Here is a 17,024-nt window from a genome sequence, read left to right as displayed (position 1 = left end):
TTGTTCTATCCACTCCCATTTAGCAAGGTAATCCGCCTTTTCATTGCTAGACCTTGAGACATGCCTTATCTACTATCCTCGAACCTTTCTTTTATGAGCCTTGATCTGTAGAACTAATGCCTCATTTTCCAAGGAGAAGACTCTGGCTTTTCCACCCAAGTAACAACATTTTTTGAATCACTTTCAATAATAATGCCACCAATTGAAGCACAAGAAGATGCTGCAAATATAACTATGGCCTCTCATATCACTAGAACCTCCATTAAATTGCATCACCCCACCCTACCATTTTAGGGGAGGCCACTTTAGCAGCCCTTTTATCTTCCTTCATAACTTCATCAATTCCCAAGAAGCCTGGGCAACCTCTAGCATCTTCGTTGGTATTGAATTTAAACCACCCAACTGGTGGACTTTCTCACATGACCACCATTTTGGCAATTTTCGCAGAGGCTGTTGCTCTAATCAGCAAAGGAGAATTCACCATGGTTGTTAATGTGGTGTTCAAAGAAGTAATACACTACTGTTGCTTTATCTAGATTGAAACTTTTGAGAACTGTCAGACTAGTTTTTAATGCATGCTCTGTATTTTTTGGGAAAATTTAACAATTTAGTAACAGTTAGTTGTCAACAGGGAAAAGAAATGGGAGGACTAAAGATAAGTAGGTGTAGATGCCCAATTTTGGCTAACTATTTTAAGGTATTGTGTTAGAGATAAATTACATTAGGGTGTTATACACGCGGAAACACCCAGGGTCGTTATAAGAGCAAAAGCACCAAGTGTGTTCCAAGTACGGAAGTGCCTAAAGGTGTTCCAAGTTTTGAGTGTTCCAACCATGGAAGCATCTAGGGCTTGGAATATCCAGGGTATTCTAAATGCAGAAGCGCTCAAAGGTGTTCCAAACATAGAAACGCCTAGGGTGTTCCAAGCATGGAAACACCCAGGGGTGTTTTAAACGCAAAAGTGTCATAGGGTTTTCCAAGTGTAGAGGTGCTCAGGGGTGTTTCCAACATAGGGTTTCCCATTGGCCGTAATTTGTCGCTTCTTCAACCTTTTCTTATCCCTCATCACCTACCACCTAAAGCACTTACACTTCAAATATTGCTCTAGTCTTCCTCTCTGTCGCTTTTAATGCATCCCGATTCACTCATCGCAACACATGCTCTCTCCCTAACCAAAAGAACCCTTTTACAATAGGTTTATGGCTAACTTCTGACAATTGAAATCTTGAAATAAGTAGCACAATAAGCATCAGATTGCCTTAAATTCTAGCACTTGAAAAATTTTTAGCTATGTAGGTAAGTATCGGGATATATATACTTAGGCAAGCAAATGACCTCATTTATCTCCTTTAATACAGTTTCCTCGATGATGTTATGCTTTATGCGATGCATCACCTTCTTGTAGGTGTTGAGATCATTGGGAGTTGATTTATTAGTTGTCTTCCATATATGGACCCAAACCAGTTTGTTGGAGTCCCAATAACATTTAATATTCATCTTAGAGTATGAACAAGGATTTGAACCATTCATGAATTCAGCCTTATGCCTTTCCATCAGCCTCATTCTCCCACTTTCGTGGAGGAAAAGTTTCTAATCATCATCAACAATACCCACCTCAAATAAGAAGTCAATTGAGTTCTTTTCAGCAAATTTCCACTTGAGAAGACATTCATGAGTGCAAGGAACGTAAGGATCGTCTTGGCCTTGAAAAATAAGACCATTTGCTTCATAAGATTGCTTTGGGATAAATTCCTTCGAAATCTATGGCACAATAGAAAGCGACCAGAAATCTTTTCTTTGCACCTGCAATGAGAATTATTGCTTTGGCAAATATTCTTACGATCCTTATTTCGTGGCTCAATCACTTCTTTTCCAAGCATGTTCCATTTTTCAAAGAATGGTTTCTCCATGACAATCTTTGAATTGCTAGCTATGATATCATAAATGAGGTATCTTCTCTCCCTCTTTTGTGAGCTTGGCAATGTATCAATTACCATCTGTCTATGAAATAGTGCATAATGATAAATCCTGATCTTACTGCAACTGCAAGGGTACCTTATCTAGACTTTTTGGAAATTAAAACTCTTATCAATTAAGTAACATCCATCAACAGTTATTAGCATCATACACCGTGTCCCATTAGCTTTCAAAGTAGCATAATATATAGTAACGTTACTTCAGAAGTTGAAAACTGTCCCTGTTGAGAGAAACTGGGTGTGACCTTAGAAACTTCTCATATCCTTTAACATTTGGGTAGCGTTTGGTATGAGGAAAGTGAGAGTACATTTCCTATAATATGTTTAATTAAATTATATTACAATGTTTATTTTGCAATAGACCACTATAATGTTAGATTGCAATACAATCACATTACAATACGCTCTGTAATGTTATTAAAGACATTTTTACCCTTCAATTTTATTACTTTGTTAAAAACATTTTATAATATTATAATTAAAATAAAAATATTAAAATAAAATATATAATATAAGAATTAAAAATTAAAATAAAATATAATATAAGAAATTAAAATTTATATAATACAAGTAAAAGAAATTAAAATAAAATATATAATATAAAAAATTATATTAAAAATAAAAATAAAATATATGACATTAAAAATATATTTAAGAGATTATATTATATAAAAATTAACAATAAAAAATACAAATATGTTAAACTTGTATTTTAATAAATACGGGTAATTTTAAAAATTAACATTAAATTCCCAACAAAGTACTTATAAACTAAACACTGTAATGTTATTTTCTTTACATTTTAATCATTATTTTGTTTGTATACCAAAAACTGTAATATTTTTTTTTCTTGCAATCACATTGCATTGTAAAGTATCAAACGTCACCTTAGGTTCAACATTTTGTAGAATGAGTGATTTCATTTAATCGAATAATATGTCATCTCCCAAAACATCATCGTTTATCATTGTTGCTTGCATCCAGTTTATGATTCTCAATTGAATGCTGCACTTGGGACTCCATTAAGATTCAATTTAGGAGAATCCTTTCATTAAGGAAGTGGACAGGCAACCATTCCAGATTTTGTTTCATTATAAAATGGATCTAACTATCAATATAATCTAGTTTATAAATTCCAATAGGACGTGTTTAAGAGAATGTTTATAACTTGAGTGGCAAACATCATTGGTTGAAAACGCATTAGATAAATACCAATCATAAACCTAGTTCGATTATGCCCATGTGTACGATGAACAACAACATAATTCTTCGAGTCTTATTAACCAAGAAAATCAACTCAGATCATAAAGAATAGAAATCCAAATAGCAGAAAAATTAGTACAACAGGTTTCCAACATACAAGAATTGAAGTTGTTGGTAAATGGCAAAAGAAATAAAGTCTGAATCGCACCGTCTTGATACAAGACAGAAGGGAGAAAAAAAGATGCACAAAGTGAACATTTCAGTATTAGTGGAGCGGCACCGTTTTGGACAAGATTCCAAGTTACTGTTAATCATTCTTTTAAATGGAAGTTAGTTAGGCACTTTTGTCCTTTTCCTATTTCTTTGTGAAGGTTCTATATATAAAGCCTTCCCTTGTACTCTTACGATGAAGTGAATGAATCAATCATTCCCAAACATATTCTATGTTACCTTTCTCTAATTATCATGATATTAGAGTCATTAAAGACCATGCAAAGGTCGATTTGGGAAAATCACAACATTTCATAATGGCTGTTTGCTTTGTTATAGCCTTTATCACTCATCTTTCTTCAACTTGTCAGTAAGTTGAATCATTCTTTTTCTTTGTATTTTGATCTTCTGCTTCTTTGGTGAATCATGTCAGAGCCAACTAAATCTAGACCTCAAATCTCACAAACTTCCATTGAATCGAGATCACAAATATCTCCAATTGCAGTTTCACAATTCCTTTATTGCTTACACCACACCAATCACCCAAGATTAGTTGTGATTACCCCCAGATTGACCACAAACAATTATATGGCTTGGTATCGATCATTTTTACTGGCATTGTTAATTAAAAACTTAACAGGGTTCATCAATGGTACAATACCAAAACTTAAAACTGCAGATCCTATTTACCTTTCTTGGATTCGATGTAACAACCTATTGGTGGCATGGTTTCTAGAATCCATCACACAACCTATAGCATTGAGAATAGTTTATAAGATTCAACAATAGAGATCTCGAATACTCTCAAGTAAAATTTTACTCAACTAGATGACGCTAGAGTTTGTAACCTCCAATACATGTTGGGGAACATAATACAAGGTTTAAGGACTATTGATGCTTATTTTATAGAACTTAAGGGAGTTTGGGAAGAGTTGAGAAGTTTTAAACCCCCACCACATTGTGAATATGAAAAATACAATGCAAACTATTTCAAAAGATATATTAACCAGTACCAGAAGGATATGGTTTTCAAATTCCTAAGGTCATAGATCATTTTGCTAGACCCTATACTAAGTTTAGATAAACTTTACAGCCTAGTTTTAAGGGAGGAAACTTTGAGGAGTTTGATGCTTCAAACACAACCTACCTTAGAATCATCAGTTATGTTGACTGTTAGTGATACAAGCAAGAAAGCTAGAAAAAACCTACTGTGTTCACATTGTGGCAAAAAGGGCCACATCAAGGAGAAATGTTATAGGTTGGCTAGGTTTCCTAAAGATTTTCAGTTTACTAAGACTAAGACAAACTTCAGGAAAGGAAAGGTTGTGGCAAACAGTGTTATGAGCTTGAATGACAGTCAATTGGATGGAATACAGTCAAAACAAGAAGATGATTCATCTGGTAATAGTTTTGTGTCCCAATTTTCAGCAATCAAAAAACAGGTTAACAAGCTCATGGAACTCTTGCGTGAGAATGAGGTCACTTGCAATGATGGTAAGGTTTCTTCACCAAAGAGTCATAAAAACAAACCATCTTTGATTAACTCTGTTTTTGCAAGTATTGTCTCTAATCATCCATGTTTCAATACTCCAAATAACTTAACATACAGTTTTAAACATGTTAGTAACCTTGTGATTAAACAAGACAACTGGATCATGGACTTTGATGCTACAATTCACATTTGTCATTCTTTAGACAGATTTAGTCAGATTCATTTTAGCTAAGCTAGTCAATGATCACTTTGTTCATTTGCCAAACAATGGTAGAGATCCTGTTATTCACATAGGAACAGTTAGAATAACACCTCAACTGATACTCAAGAATGTTTTATGTATTCCCAGTTTTAACTTTAATCTCTTATTAGTGAGTGAATAGACCAAGACAAAGAGTTCATGCCTCTTCTTCACTAACACATTCTATGTTATTCAAGACCATCCATCATGGAAAGTAATTGGAGTTGTTAGGGTATTTTCAGGCCTCTATTTGATGCAGGATAGCCAAGTTGAATAAGATTGTTTTTATTTTTGTTTTAAAAACTTTGTTAAGAATTTTTTTCTTTTTCTATAAATTCCTTTAAACCAAAATATATACGTTTTAATCTTTGACATTTTAGATTAGGGCATGCTCCAATGGAAACAATCAATGTATTGCAACAAAGTTTTCCAGAACTAATTTTCAGTGATGTCTTTCGGCTTTCTTCACCTGAAGGATCCAAGTCCATACTAAAATAAATCTGTCCCAAATAAACCAATAAGTACTCTTCGACGTTTATGCCAGAACCAAATTCTTCAATCCCGGACAATAGTAAATTGAAGGTTTCCAGATCCTAGGGGATACAACACAACACAACACAACAAAAATTTTCTGCAACTAGGGAAAGCCAACAAATCAATCCCTTGTCTTAAGAGAAAGAATACTTGCAAATTGTGGGAAAGCCAACAGATGAAAGCCTTGCCGTAAGAAAAAGAAGACTCATAAATTGTGCAAGTTAATATAAAGACAAGAGGAATGGTCGCATGCACACAACGGGGAAGAGATCCAATTTGAGTAGTTCTGTTCCAGTAGTTTGAACTTGAAAGTTGAAAGGAGAAAAGGAATATTACTACTGTCTTTAAAAATATTTTTATTGGATTCCTTTTTTTCATGAAATTATATCAGCAAGTTAGACATAAATACATCAAAAGTTTTAAAATGTGATTTGAGTCAAAATTCAAAAATATAGTCGTCCTTCGCTTTAACCAAAATAATTAAGGGAGAAAAATAAAATCTGGGATTATTAATTGAAAAATTAGTACACCTATTTTTGGATACATTTAAATTTAATTTAATTCATAACAAAATCATATACGTCTATTTCCATATTTTGTTTCGTGTAGTTTTGACACTATAAGCTCATCATCATACACCTCACTCAAAAAATTACTTTAAAATAAAAAGAATTGCATTTTTAAAAACTCAAAATGTTGCTAATCTTTTAGCCAAAGAGAGAAAAAAAGTAAAAAAAATGCTAATAATAACTAAAATTATAAACTAAAGATGATGATAAGTTGATAACATGATTCAGTCCTATTCAAAATAATTACACATGTATCAATGAAACAAATCCCAATTATTTAAATTAAAACTAAACTAAAAACTCAAATTAATTTAGAAAATAACTTAATTATCAAAAAACAATCGAGCTTAAGCCTCGTTTGACGCGTTCATTGTGGTGCGATTGGCACCCTTTGGGGCCAATCGTGCCAACACCATGCTGGCAAAGCTTGGTGTGGCACGATTGGCTCGTACCTACCGTGGAGTGTCCAATCGCACTACGGGTGGATGGGTCTTCCGCTTAATGACCTAATTTCACTTCTTCTTTATTTTTTTTTTCAATTTTGTTTTTTTTTTGTCCTCTATATTATAGTTTAGTGACAAACATATCCTTACACAATACACAAATGCCACACTTCTTTACTTTTCTTTCGTATTTCCTTTTTCTCTTTCCTTTAAAATATTAATAGATGACTATATATAATTGACTATATAAATAATAAGTAGTTTCAATATTATAATAAATAATAAATAATAAAAGCATATATAATTATATAAATTAATATATAAATAATTAAATAAATAACCATAAAATGTACAATAAATAAATAAACATTTGAAAATTACATACAAACTAATTATGTAAAATAAAATATATAAATACATTAATTTATAAAATTATGTAAAAAAAAAATTTCAATTTCTTCAACATTTCCTAAACTCAATGTATCTTATAATTAGAATGTTCTCTTCTTATCTAACTTTCTTTCATTGTAGAACAACATTATATATCTTTACTAGTTTTAGTATTATAAATTTTGTGTGTTATACCTTTTTCTCTTCCTCTTCTCAAATCGTTTTTAAGTTTTCTAGATTTCTTTACATTAATTTTCAGTCGAACAACAATGGCTTTAATTGAATTGAAAAAGTTGAATTAGGGTTTTTGTTGTTAGGAAATGTAGCTTCAATTAACAATATAGTAATTAGTTTGGAAACAATTAGATTTTTTTAAAATTTTTTATTTTAAATCCTTAATAATAATTTTTAGATATTTGAAAAGGAAAAACCCTAATTCTAAGTCAATAATTTTTGATATCATATTATCTGTAATGTGACATTGACACCATCGTAATAACATATCAACATGCCACATAATAAATAATCTAATATAAAAAATTACTAATTGTACCATTAATTAACAAAAATTAGTTGACAGTAGTGAAAATGATTTATTTTATAAAAATAAAACTTTAAAAATTTATTTGAATGTAATAAAAAAATAAAATTAGATTAATTTCTTTTATATAATTTAAAATTTATTTGCATATTTAATTTTCTTTTAAAAAATCCACCTCCATCCACGTGAACAACGTGTCAATTTAATGATCAACCTACACCTATCGCAAAGTCAGTCTCGTGGACCACGGTAGTCCCGGTCGTACTCGATTAGCAAAAACGCCCCAAACCAGAAAAAAAAAATATTTTTTTGAGGGGGAAGCGGGCCTAGGGCGAAACTTGGCGAGAAACATGAGATTGACAGAGCATCGATAGAAGAAAGAAACAAAAAAGTGGCAAATCTTCCATCTCCGTCTGTCTTATCTGATTTTTGTTCCTCCTCAGCCTCTTCTTTCTTTTCTCTTCTCGTTTTTAGAGAAAAACTTTTTATTTTAATTTTAGAAGGAAAAAGATAAATTGGAATGATTTAAGCCCGATACCACCATCTCGGAGCTGCCCCTGCCAATCCGAATTACTTGCTTTTCCATTTCATGCTAGCGGGAGATTTTGTTTTATTTGGATTTATTAAGGTTCAATTGGGTTTATTTAAGGTATGAAGTTACCTTGCTTTTTTTTTTTACATTTCTGTGAGACTTTGTTGCTGTGATTGAATGGTTATTTTATTTCTTGTTGATGCTCTCATTTTTATACCAATTGAATTTATTCCTTAATTTTTGCTAATATAAATATACTCGAGTTATTGATATATTGATTTAAGCTTATGATTTATGGTGAGGATTTTTCATACCATTACCAGCTTGAAAGAATTGTATTAGCATGAGGCATAAGCGATCAGCTGAGCCCTTTTTGGTTAAATTTCAGGAAGGATGAAGGGAATTAGAGACTGGGTTTTCACTCAAATACTATCCAAGTCTTTGGACTCGTCTAGACCACTGTCCGGCAGTGGTGGTTTCTTTCCCGAGGCTCCTTCGTCTCGAGAGGAACAATATGATCATCAAGGTATCAGCTTCTCCCTTTTTCAATGTATGCTTAGTAACTTTGATCCTCGTAGTCAAAAGACTTTTTTCATACACCAAATTTCATGAAGTAAAATTTGGGAAAGTGGGTATACATAGTTTTGTGATATAAGCACTATGGCATATATGCTAGTTTCAAGGGATTGACTAAACTCTAAAGTAAATTACTAAATACTTGAACTTAGTACTTGATAGAGTGATCTTATCTAGACAGAAAGTTGCTTACTAGTAGCTGTCTTATTGACATTTAGCAGTTTGCTGAAAAACAAGAACTAGTAAATTAACGAAATCAGAAGCATATTGAAATAAATGTAACATAGAGACAAAGAATAAAAAGGAAAAGGAAGCTTTGTTATCTTCACTGAAATTGGCAAACTAAAATTAAAAAAAAAAGGGACAAAAACAAAAATGTGATATGATATAGCTATTTTACAGACTACTAGGCAGATTGATAGTTTGGAGTTTCTCTGCTTAGATCAACTCTTTATTAAAACTTAATTTATAATGCTTTGGGTAATCTTTTGATGTGGAAATTGACAACCTCTATGACTAGAGGTGTACCATGGATCTCTCATTAAGTTTGTCTTTTAACCAGTTATTATTCTAAAGTTGGTTCATGTTGATTAAAATATGGCCACAGTAGATTATATAAATTCTGTAACTGATTGGGCATATTGTCTTGTTTTTCATTAGGTTCATCTCACACCACCAGTTCGGTGGCATTGTCAGTGCGTCCTGATACATCATGCTCGTCTGGTTGTATTCATGATAATGACCCTTATACTTCGCAGCAGCAAATCCTAGTTGAAGATTCTAATCTGTTAGATGACAGTCCTTATAGAAAAAAGATGGATCCATTGGCAAAAGTTGAAGATCTCCAGATAAAATTCTTGCGTCTTCTCCAACGGTTGGGGCAATTTCATGACAATCTTCTGGTGGCCAAAGTTTTATATAGGATGCACCTAGCAACTTTGATACGAGCAGGGGAATCAGATTTGAAAAGAGTGAACTTAAGAAATGAAAGAGCTAAAGGAATTGCAAGAGAACAGGAGGCATCTGGGCTGCCAGAATTAGATTTCTCTATTAAAATACTTGTCCTTGGCAAAACAGGCGTTGGCAAGAGTGCAACCATAAATTCTATCTTTGATCAACCAAAAACTGAGACCAATGCGTTTCATCCTGCCACTGATTGCATTAGAGAGGTTGTGGGAACTGTTAATGGGATTAAGATAACATTCATTGATACCCCAGGTTTTTTACCTTCATCTACAAGTAATGTGAGAAGAAATAGGAAGGTTATGCTATCCGTGAAGAGATACATTAGAAGATCCCCTCCAGACGTTGTTCTATATTTTGAGCGGCTTGACCTCATCAACATGGGTTATAGTGATTTCCCCCTTTTGAAGCTTATGACCAAAGTTTTTGGTAGTGCCATTTGGTTTAACACCATCCTTGTCATGACACATTCTTCTCCTACTCTTCCCGAAGATCCCAATGGGTATCCTGTCAGTTATGAATCATATGTGAACCATTGCACAGATTTGGTGCAGCAATATATACACCAGGCAGTGTCTGATTCAAGGCTTGAGAACCCTGTACTTTTAGTGGAGAATGACCCTCAGTGCAAAAGAAATATCATGGGGCAAAATATACTTCCAAATGGACAGGTTTGGAAATCCCAATTCTTGTTATTATGCATATGTACCAAGGTTCTTGGTGATGCCAACAGCCTCTTGGAATTTCAAGACAGCATTGAACTAGGACCATTAAGTAACAGCCGGTTGCCTTCTCTGCCTCATCTTCTCTCATCTTTTCTACGTCATCGGTCAGTCTCACATCCAGCTGAACCAGAAATCAAAGTTGATGAGATTCTGCTCTCGGATGTGGAAGAAGAAGAGGAGTACGATAAATTGCCTTCAATTCGAATCCTGACAAAGTCTCAATTTAAAAAATTGACTAAATCACAGAAAAGAGCCTATCTTGATGAACTGGAATACAGAGAGACTCTTTATTTGAAAAAACAGTTGAAGGAAGAGAACCTAAGACAGAAGGAGAGCAAGCTCTCCAAAGAGAAAAGCTTTGCAGGTGATGATGATGCTAATGACAAGGTATCTCCAGAGGCTGTACCATTACCAGATATGGCAGTCCCTCCAAGTTTTGACTCAGATTGCCCAGTACACAGATATCGCTGTCTTGTCACAAATGACCAATGGCTTGCGAGACCTGTTCTTGATCCCCATGGATGGGATCATGATGTTGGTTTTGATGGTATAAACTTGGAGACAGCTTTGGAAGTGAAGAAGAATGTTTTTGCTTCAATTACAGGACAGATGAGTAAGGACAAGCATGATTTCAGTATTCAATCTGAATGTGCTGCTGCATATGTAGATCCTGTGGGGCCTACTTATTCTGTAGGACTTGATCTTCAGTCTACTGGTAAAGATCTGATGTATACTGTTCAAAGCAATGCAAAGCTGAGGAGCCTCAAGCACAATGTCACTGATTGTGGTGTTTCTTTCACATCATTTGGGAACAAATATTATGTTGGTGCTAAGCTTGAGGATGCCATATTGGTGGGGAAGAGAATGAAGTTTGTTTTGAATGCTGGAAGAATGGAGGGTTCTGGACAAGTGGCATATGGTGGGAGTTTTGAAGCTACCTTTAGAGGGAGGGACTACCCTGTGAGAAATGACAGTGTTAGCCTCACTATGACAGCTCTCTCCTTTAATAAAGAGACAGTACTTGGTGGTGGTTTCCAGTCTGAGTTCAGGCCAATGCGAGGCATGAGGCTGTCTGTCAGTGGCAACATAAATAGCCAGAAAATGGGGCAAGTTTGTGTGAAGATGGCTAGCTCTGAGCATGTTGAGATTGCATTGGTTGCTGTCTTTTCAATTTTTAGGGCCCTTTGGCGTAGAAAGGAAAATAGAGACATTGAAGCACTAGAGGGTGGTTAAGCACTAGATTTTCCTTGTTGAGAGAGAGCCTGGTCAAGAAAGCAGTTTATATCTGGAATAGTCTTTCCATCCAAACAGATGATATAGTATGCAGGATTTTTTGAGGTCATTCCGGATATAGTCTCACTTTGTTGAATGCCTTAATTCAGAAATATGGGAGAAAGACCATGTGTTGACTTCGGTCTCTCCGCTACCTTGAGGAGTCCATAGCATTTGTGTACCCAGTTGAGCTGCCAGGCTTGGCAGCAGAGGCTAGTGTCAATCGAGGCAATAATTGTACAGGGAATCACCGGAGATAAAAATTTTTGTGATTCATGGGAAAACGCTAAATAGTTGCAATAGGGTGACCAAAATTCTTCCTTTTTATTTGTTTTGGTCTAAAGGGTTGAAATTGTTGTTGAGCTAGATTTTGTTGTATTAAATGCCAACACATAATTTTTCTTAGTGGTCTTTCTAAACTAGTGGACCTTTTCATGTTAAATTTACTTATTAAATTGTGATATTGCTACTAATCTGAGTTCTTCCTCAATTTGGGAACCTTAGATTCCTTTAACTAAACATGCAATGGCTAATGTGCCAGCCTGAAATTTGATACTTGACGCCTTTAGAAATTTGGGTTAATTTTGTTTCTCCAGTTTTAGATTTTTTTTATGAGCTATTCTATATACATTTCTCCAGTTGAAATGTTCTTTGTAGGCTTTGATTTTAATCTTTTGTTAACTAGCTGGCACCTAACGTTTGCCACCTGCAATCCTTTATTTCTTATGGAAGAAGAGAGGCAAAACGGACCTCCCTAGGGTTGAGCAATTACAGAGATCATTACCACAAGAAAAGAAAATCATAGTAACAAAAAGGATATTGGAAACAAAAAACAAGAGAGTAAAAACAATACTTGTGCAACCATAACTCTCAGTACAGCGACGTTGGGGAAGAGTTGGAGCCAGTAGAGAAGATAGAACAAACACGAGACAATGTCGTTTTGTTCATTACCTGCAATAATTGAGCGTATGCTTCTTCTGGAAACAACTTAACTTTGCCACATAACGGACAAACTAGTCTCCACAGCACGCAAATATCAGCATGCATCCCATCACTCAAAATCCCGGGCTCTTGAATTTTCCCATCTGTCAAGGTGAGGAGAGAGTGATGATCTTCATAGAATCCTAATCCACTTTCGTTGTCACTTCAGGTTGTTTTCTTATTTCTGTCATGTTTCCATTCTTTCGAATTTGTGATGATTAGTAAGAAGAATTAAATCCGTACGTACAGGCATTGCCAAGTGGAAGGACGTATTAAGTTTCAATTCTTCTTCCAATTTACTAATAACTCAGTAACTGGTTATTAGGCCCTTGTGTGACATTGGCCATTTGGCATTTCTTGTCGTTTGTGCAGGTGGGATCTCATCTGTAGGTTGACAGAACCTGAATGAGCTTCAGACCGAATGATCACCAGCAGCAGCCAACATTTCTGATGTAATCTTCATCCTTAGACCTGTCATCTCACTTTTCTAGAAATTGCAATATGTTCTTTTTTTTCTTTTTCTGAATCAAGAACAACCCATGATAAACCTCCGGGTCAGAGGGCATCTTCCCAAGAAATTTTGTGCACCCGCCACGTACACTGAACAATGAACATCATCGTGATCCACGATTCCAAAAATGGTTCTTCTCCAAAATACCGATAAAGGTGTTTTTTGAAAATAGTTTGTTATATAATTTTAATTATTTTTAATTAAAAAAATTAATTTAAATAAAATTATTTTTAATTAAATTAATTCATATATTTAGATTCGCGCTTCAAACTGCCTCATATCTTTTGAGTTTTCCTTGTTATATCATTATCTCTAAAGTTTGTTTTATTGGAAAGAAAAACCTTTAAACATTTTAAAATAATTTTTGATACACAAAAAAAAAATCTTTAGGTAACGTTGGGTATAAGAGAAGTAATAACACATTTCTTATAATGTGTTCAATTAAATTATATTATAGTGTTTATTTTACAATAAACTACTATAATAAAAGATTGTAATTCAATCATATTATAGTTAAGGTATGTAACTTGATTGCAGTTAAAAACCAATGCGATCACATTATATTGCATTCTGGAATGTTATTAAAAACATTTTTACTCTTCAACTTTATTATTTTATTAAAAATATTTTGTAATGTTATATTTAAAATAAAAAATATTAAAATAAATATATAATATAAGAATTAAAAATTAAAATAAATAAAATATAAGAAATTAAAATTTATATAATATAGGTAAAATAATTAAAATAAAATATATAATATAAAAAATATATTAAAGAAATAAAAATAAAATATATAAGATTATAACAAGAATTGAAAATAAAATACATGACATTAAAAATATATTTAAGAGATGATATTATATAAAAATTAATAATAAAAAATACAAGTGTATTAAAATTGCATTTTAATAAATATGAATAATTTTGAAAATTAACATTACATTTTCAATAAAATACTTGTAAACCAAACGTTGCAATGTTACCTCCATGCATTTTGATTATTATTTTACTTTTATATCAAACACTGTAATATTATTTTTCCTACAATCACATTGCATTGTAAAGTATCAAACACCACTTTAAAAGTTTTGAACATTTTTAAGAATTTGGGAGTAGTTTTTGATACATGAAAAAAAACTTTTGAGTATTTTGAGTATTTTTTGCTAAGTAAGCATATTCGTTAATTATGTTGTTAAATAGAATACAGTGTATTGTTTGAAGTTATTGATTTTATTAAATAGAATTCAGTAATTTTAGTGGTTTTTAAGTATTGCATAACTGATTTTTAAGTATTACGTGGCTAGTATTTAGACATTGCATTATTAATTTTTGGATATTACATGACTTGTGACTAGTTTTTAAGCATTACATTACTAATTGTTAGGCATTGCGTAACCTATTTTTAGGTATTGCTTGACTGGTTAGTAAGGCATTGTGTGACTTAGGTATTGTTTAAAAAAAAGTTATGAAATACCTAAAAACCAATCACGTAATGTTTAAATCCATTCACACAATGTCTAAAAATTAGAGACGCAATAATTAAGTCACACAATATTTAAAATTCAGTCTCATAATATCTAAAAATCAGTGACACAATGCTTAAAAACCAATAATGCAATACCTAATAACTAATTGATTTACATGCTCGTAGTTAAGTTTAAGTTGTCAAAATCATATAGTGTTCGAATTTATAGATATGTTTAATCAATTTCAACTTCTCAATTTTAAAGTTTTATGAATAAACCAATAAACCAAATAATCTAAAATACATACTTTGATATCATTTTTGTTCTTTGGGATGGCGAGATAGACAGTATTTGATAAGAAAGATAAATTTAATTTTAAAATTTTTATCTGGATTTCGAGATAGAGAGAATCAAAATCATTTTAATTTGTTTGAAATTGTTTAAAGGATATTATTGTCAAATCATGTAAAAAATTAACCAAAAATAATAAAAATTATAATAAAAGATATTTTTGAATTAAGCTTATAAAGAGAGTTATTTTTCATAATTTTCTTTTTTAAGGAATTTGAGGATTTAATGGGAATGAGCCGAACCCAATGCAGTAATAAGAAAGATCTCAATTAGTAATAAGAAAGTTGAAATTAGTCAACGCGGAAGGGAAAGGGAGGGTTAAGTTAAAGTTAAAGAAATTGACTAACAATATATGTGATTCGGCTATGCAAGGAATCGACAATCGACGCACGATTTTGGCGGCTTACGTATAACAAATGCTTGCCTGTACAAAAATGAGAAAAAGATGTATTTGAAAACGTAAGTAAATGTATTTGAAAACGTAAGTGCTGAGGACATCAGAATTCCAGCTCAAAATATCACTATTCCACAAGGAATCTGACTTCAATATGACGTTCATAGCATAAACTTGAAACATTTCTTTGTCCCCATCATTAGACCGTTTTCTTGCACCAACATGCAATAACCAAAGGTTCACTTTTTTACCCAAAAGCAATGATTCTTACACCCCCCCTTTGGAGGCACAGAACGCACAATTTTCATCTGAAAAGTAGAAACGGGTATTCCAAGAACAAGTTAAAAAACCATTCTTTGATTGAAATTAACTCAAATACCCTCAACTACCAAAGCTCACCCACGTTTGATTTGCTTAGGAGATGGCAATGGATGCCCCACAATTCTGGCTCAAAAGATTGCAGTTTCAACTCGACATACCCCAAAAACAGAATCAAAAAGAAAATGCTTCCCCGATCCCAGTTTTGGAACTAAAACTTTCTTTCTCAGCCCAAACCAAACCAAACCAAAAAATGTTGGGCAAAGAAAGGGAAAACAATATGACAGAGAAATAGAATTCAATTTGTATAAACAATTGATTTACACCACTACATACATAACAAAATTTTCTATAAACCAAACCAAAAAATTTACTAGTAATCACTGAAAAAAAAAAAAACCAAATAACTACCTCTGAATTCTAGTAACAAAACATGATCAAGGTGAAGACCCCCACAAAACCTCAGCAATAATTGTAGCAGCCTCAGCATCACTAATAGATGCTCCCCTAACTCTCTCCAAAATCTCTAGCTTAAAAGCCCTTTTCTCTCTTTGCCTCAACCCTTCCCCAACCTCTAACTGCACAGCAAACCTTGCCACACAGCTTGCAAATGGATGATTCTCTAAGAACCTCTTTTCTCTCTTCTCTCTTTTCTTCTCCTCAATCTCCTTGTTCTCAGCCTCAAACTTCCCCATCTCAATCAAATCCCCGCCAAGCTCTGACCTTTGCAACTCCACAAGGTTCTTTATCAACCCTCCTTTGAGCAGTGCTTCTCCAGCTTCCTTGCGTCCAAAGTAGCCAATTTCAAGAATGCAATCAAAGGCCAAAACTTTCATGTCCAAATCCTTGGTTTCCAACAAAGTTAAAATCTCGGGAATTTCCCCATTACACACGATCTCATCCACAAATGGTGATTTAGTAAATTTAATCAACTCACACAAAACTTTCAGAGAATGGGTTGATCTCATGTCCAGAAGCGCGTGAATTGTACCTCCCATATTCACTTGCCCGACAAAAACATCCTTGTTGAATCGAATCAAAGCGGCGACACAAAACGCTGCACTTTCCCGTATCCGTTTCGAACAATTCGGATCGCAAAGGACCGATTGTAAAACCGAAAAAGCTTTCGATTTTAGGACTAAATTCTGTAACTCACAATTAAATCCTTGTGAGACTCGGTCTTCGAACTGGGTCAGTAACCGAACCAACTCGTCCTCGTTCTTCCCCGGCTCTTTCAAACCCTTTATCAAGTTCTCGATGCTCTCACGGTCAATCCAGGCTTGAATCTCGGACTCAATCGAACCGGCGACTCGGGAGATGGAGTGAGTCGAGA

At 33.5% G+C, this 17,024-nt stretch overlaps 1 protein-coding gene and 1 pseudogene across 1 annotated transcript; one reads left to right on the top strand and one right to left on the bottom strand.

The window, feature by feature from the left end:
* Positions 1,285-2,286, bottom strand: LOC108663216 (annotated as a pseudogene).
* On the top strand, positions 7,891-12,239 carry LOC18588843 (translocase of chloroplast 90, chloroplastic). The gene is made up of 3 exons (XM_007013524.2): positions 7,891-8,248; positions 8,520-8,657; positions 9,368-12,239. The coding sequence occupies exons 2-3, from the start codon at positions 8,525-8,527 to the stop codon at positions 11,626-11,628; spliced, it is 2,394 nt and encodes a 797-aa protein (XP_007013586.2). The 5' UTR covers positions 7,891-8,248; positions 8,520-8,524; the 3' UTR covers positions 11,629-12,239.

Source organism: Theobroma cacao, chromosome 9 (assembly GCF_000208745.1).
Source record: "Theobroma cacao cultivar B97-61/B2 chromosome 9, Criollo_cocoa_genome_V2, whole genome shotgun sequence".
In the NCBI taxonomy this organism is placed as follows: Eukaryota; Viridiplantae; Streptophyta; class Magnoliopsida; order Malvales; family Malvaceae; genus Theobroma; species Theobroma cacao.
Note: the sequence above shows the minus strand (reverse complement) of the source record. Positions and strands in the feature narration are given on the sequence as shown.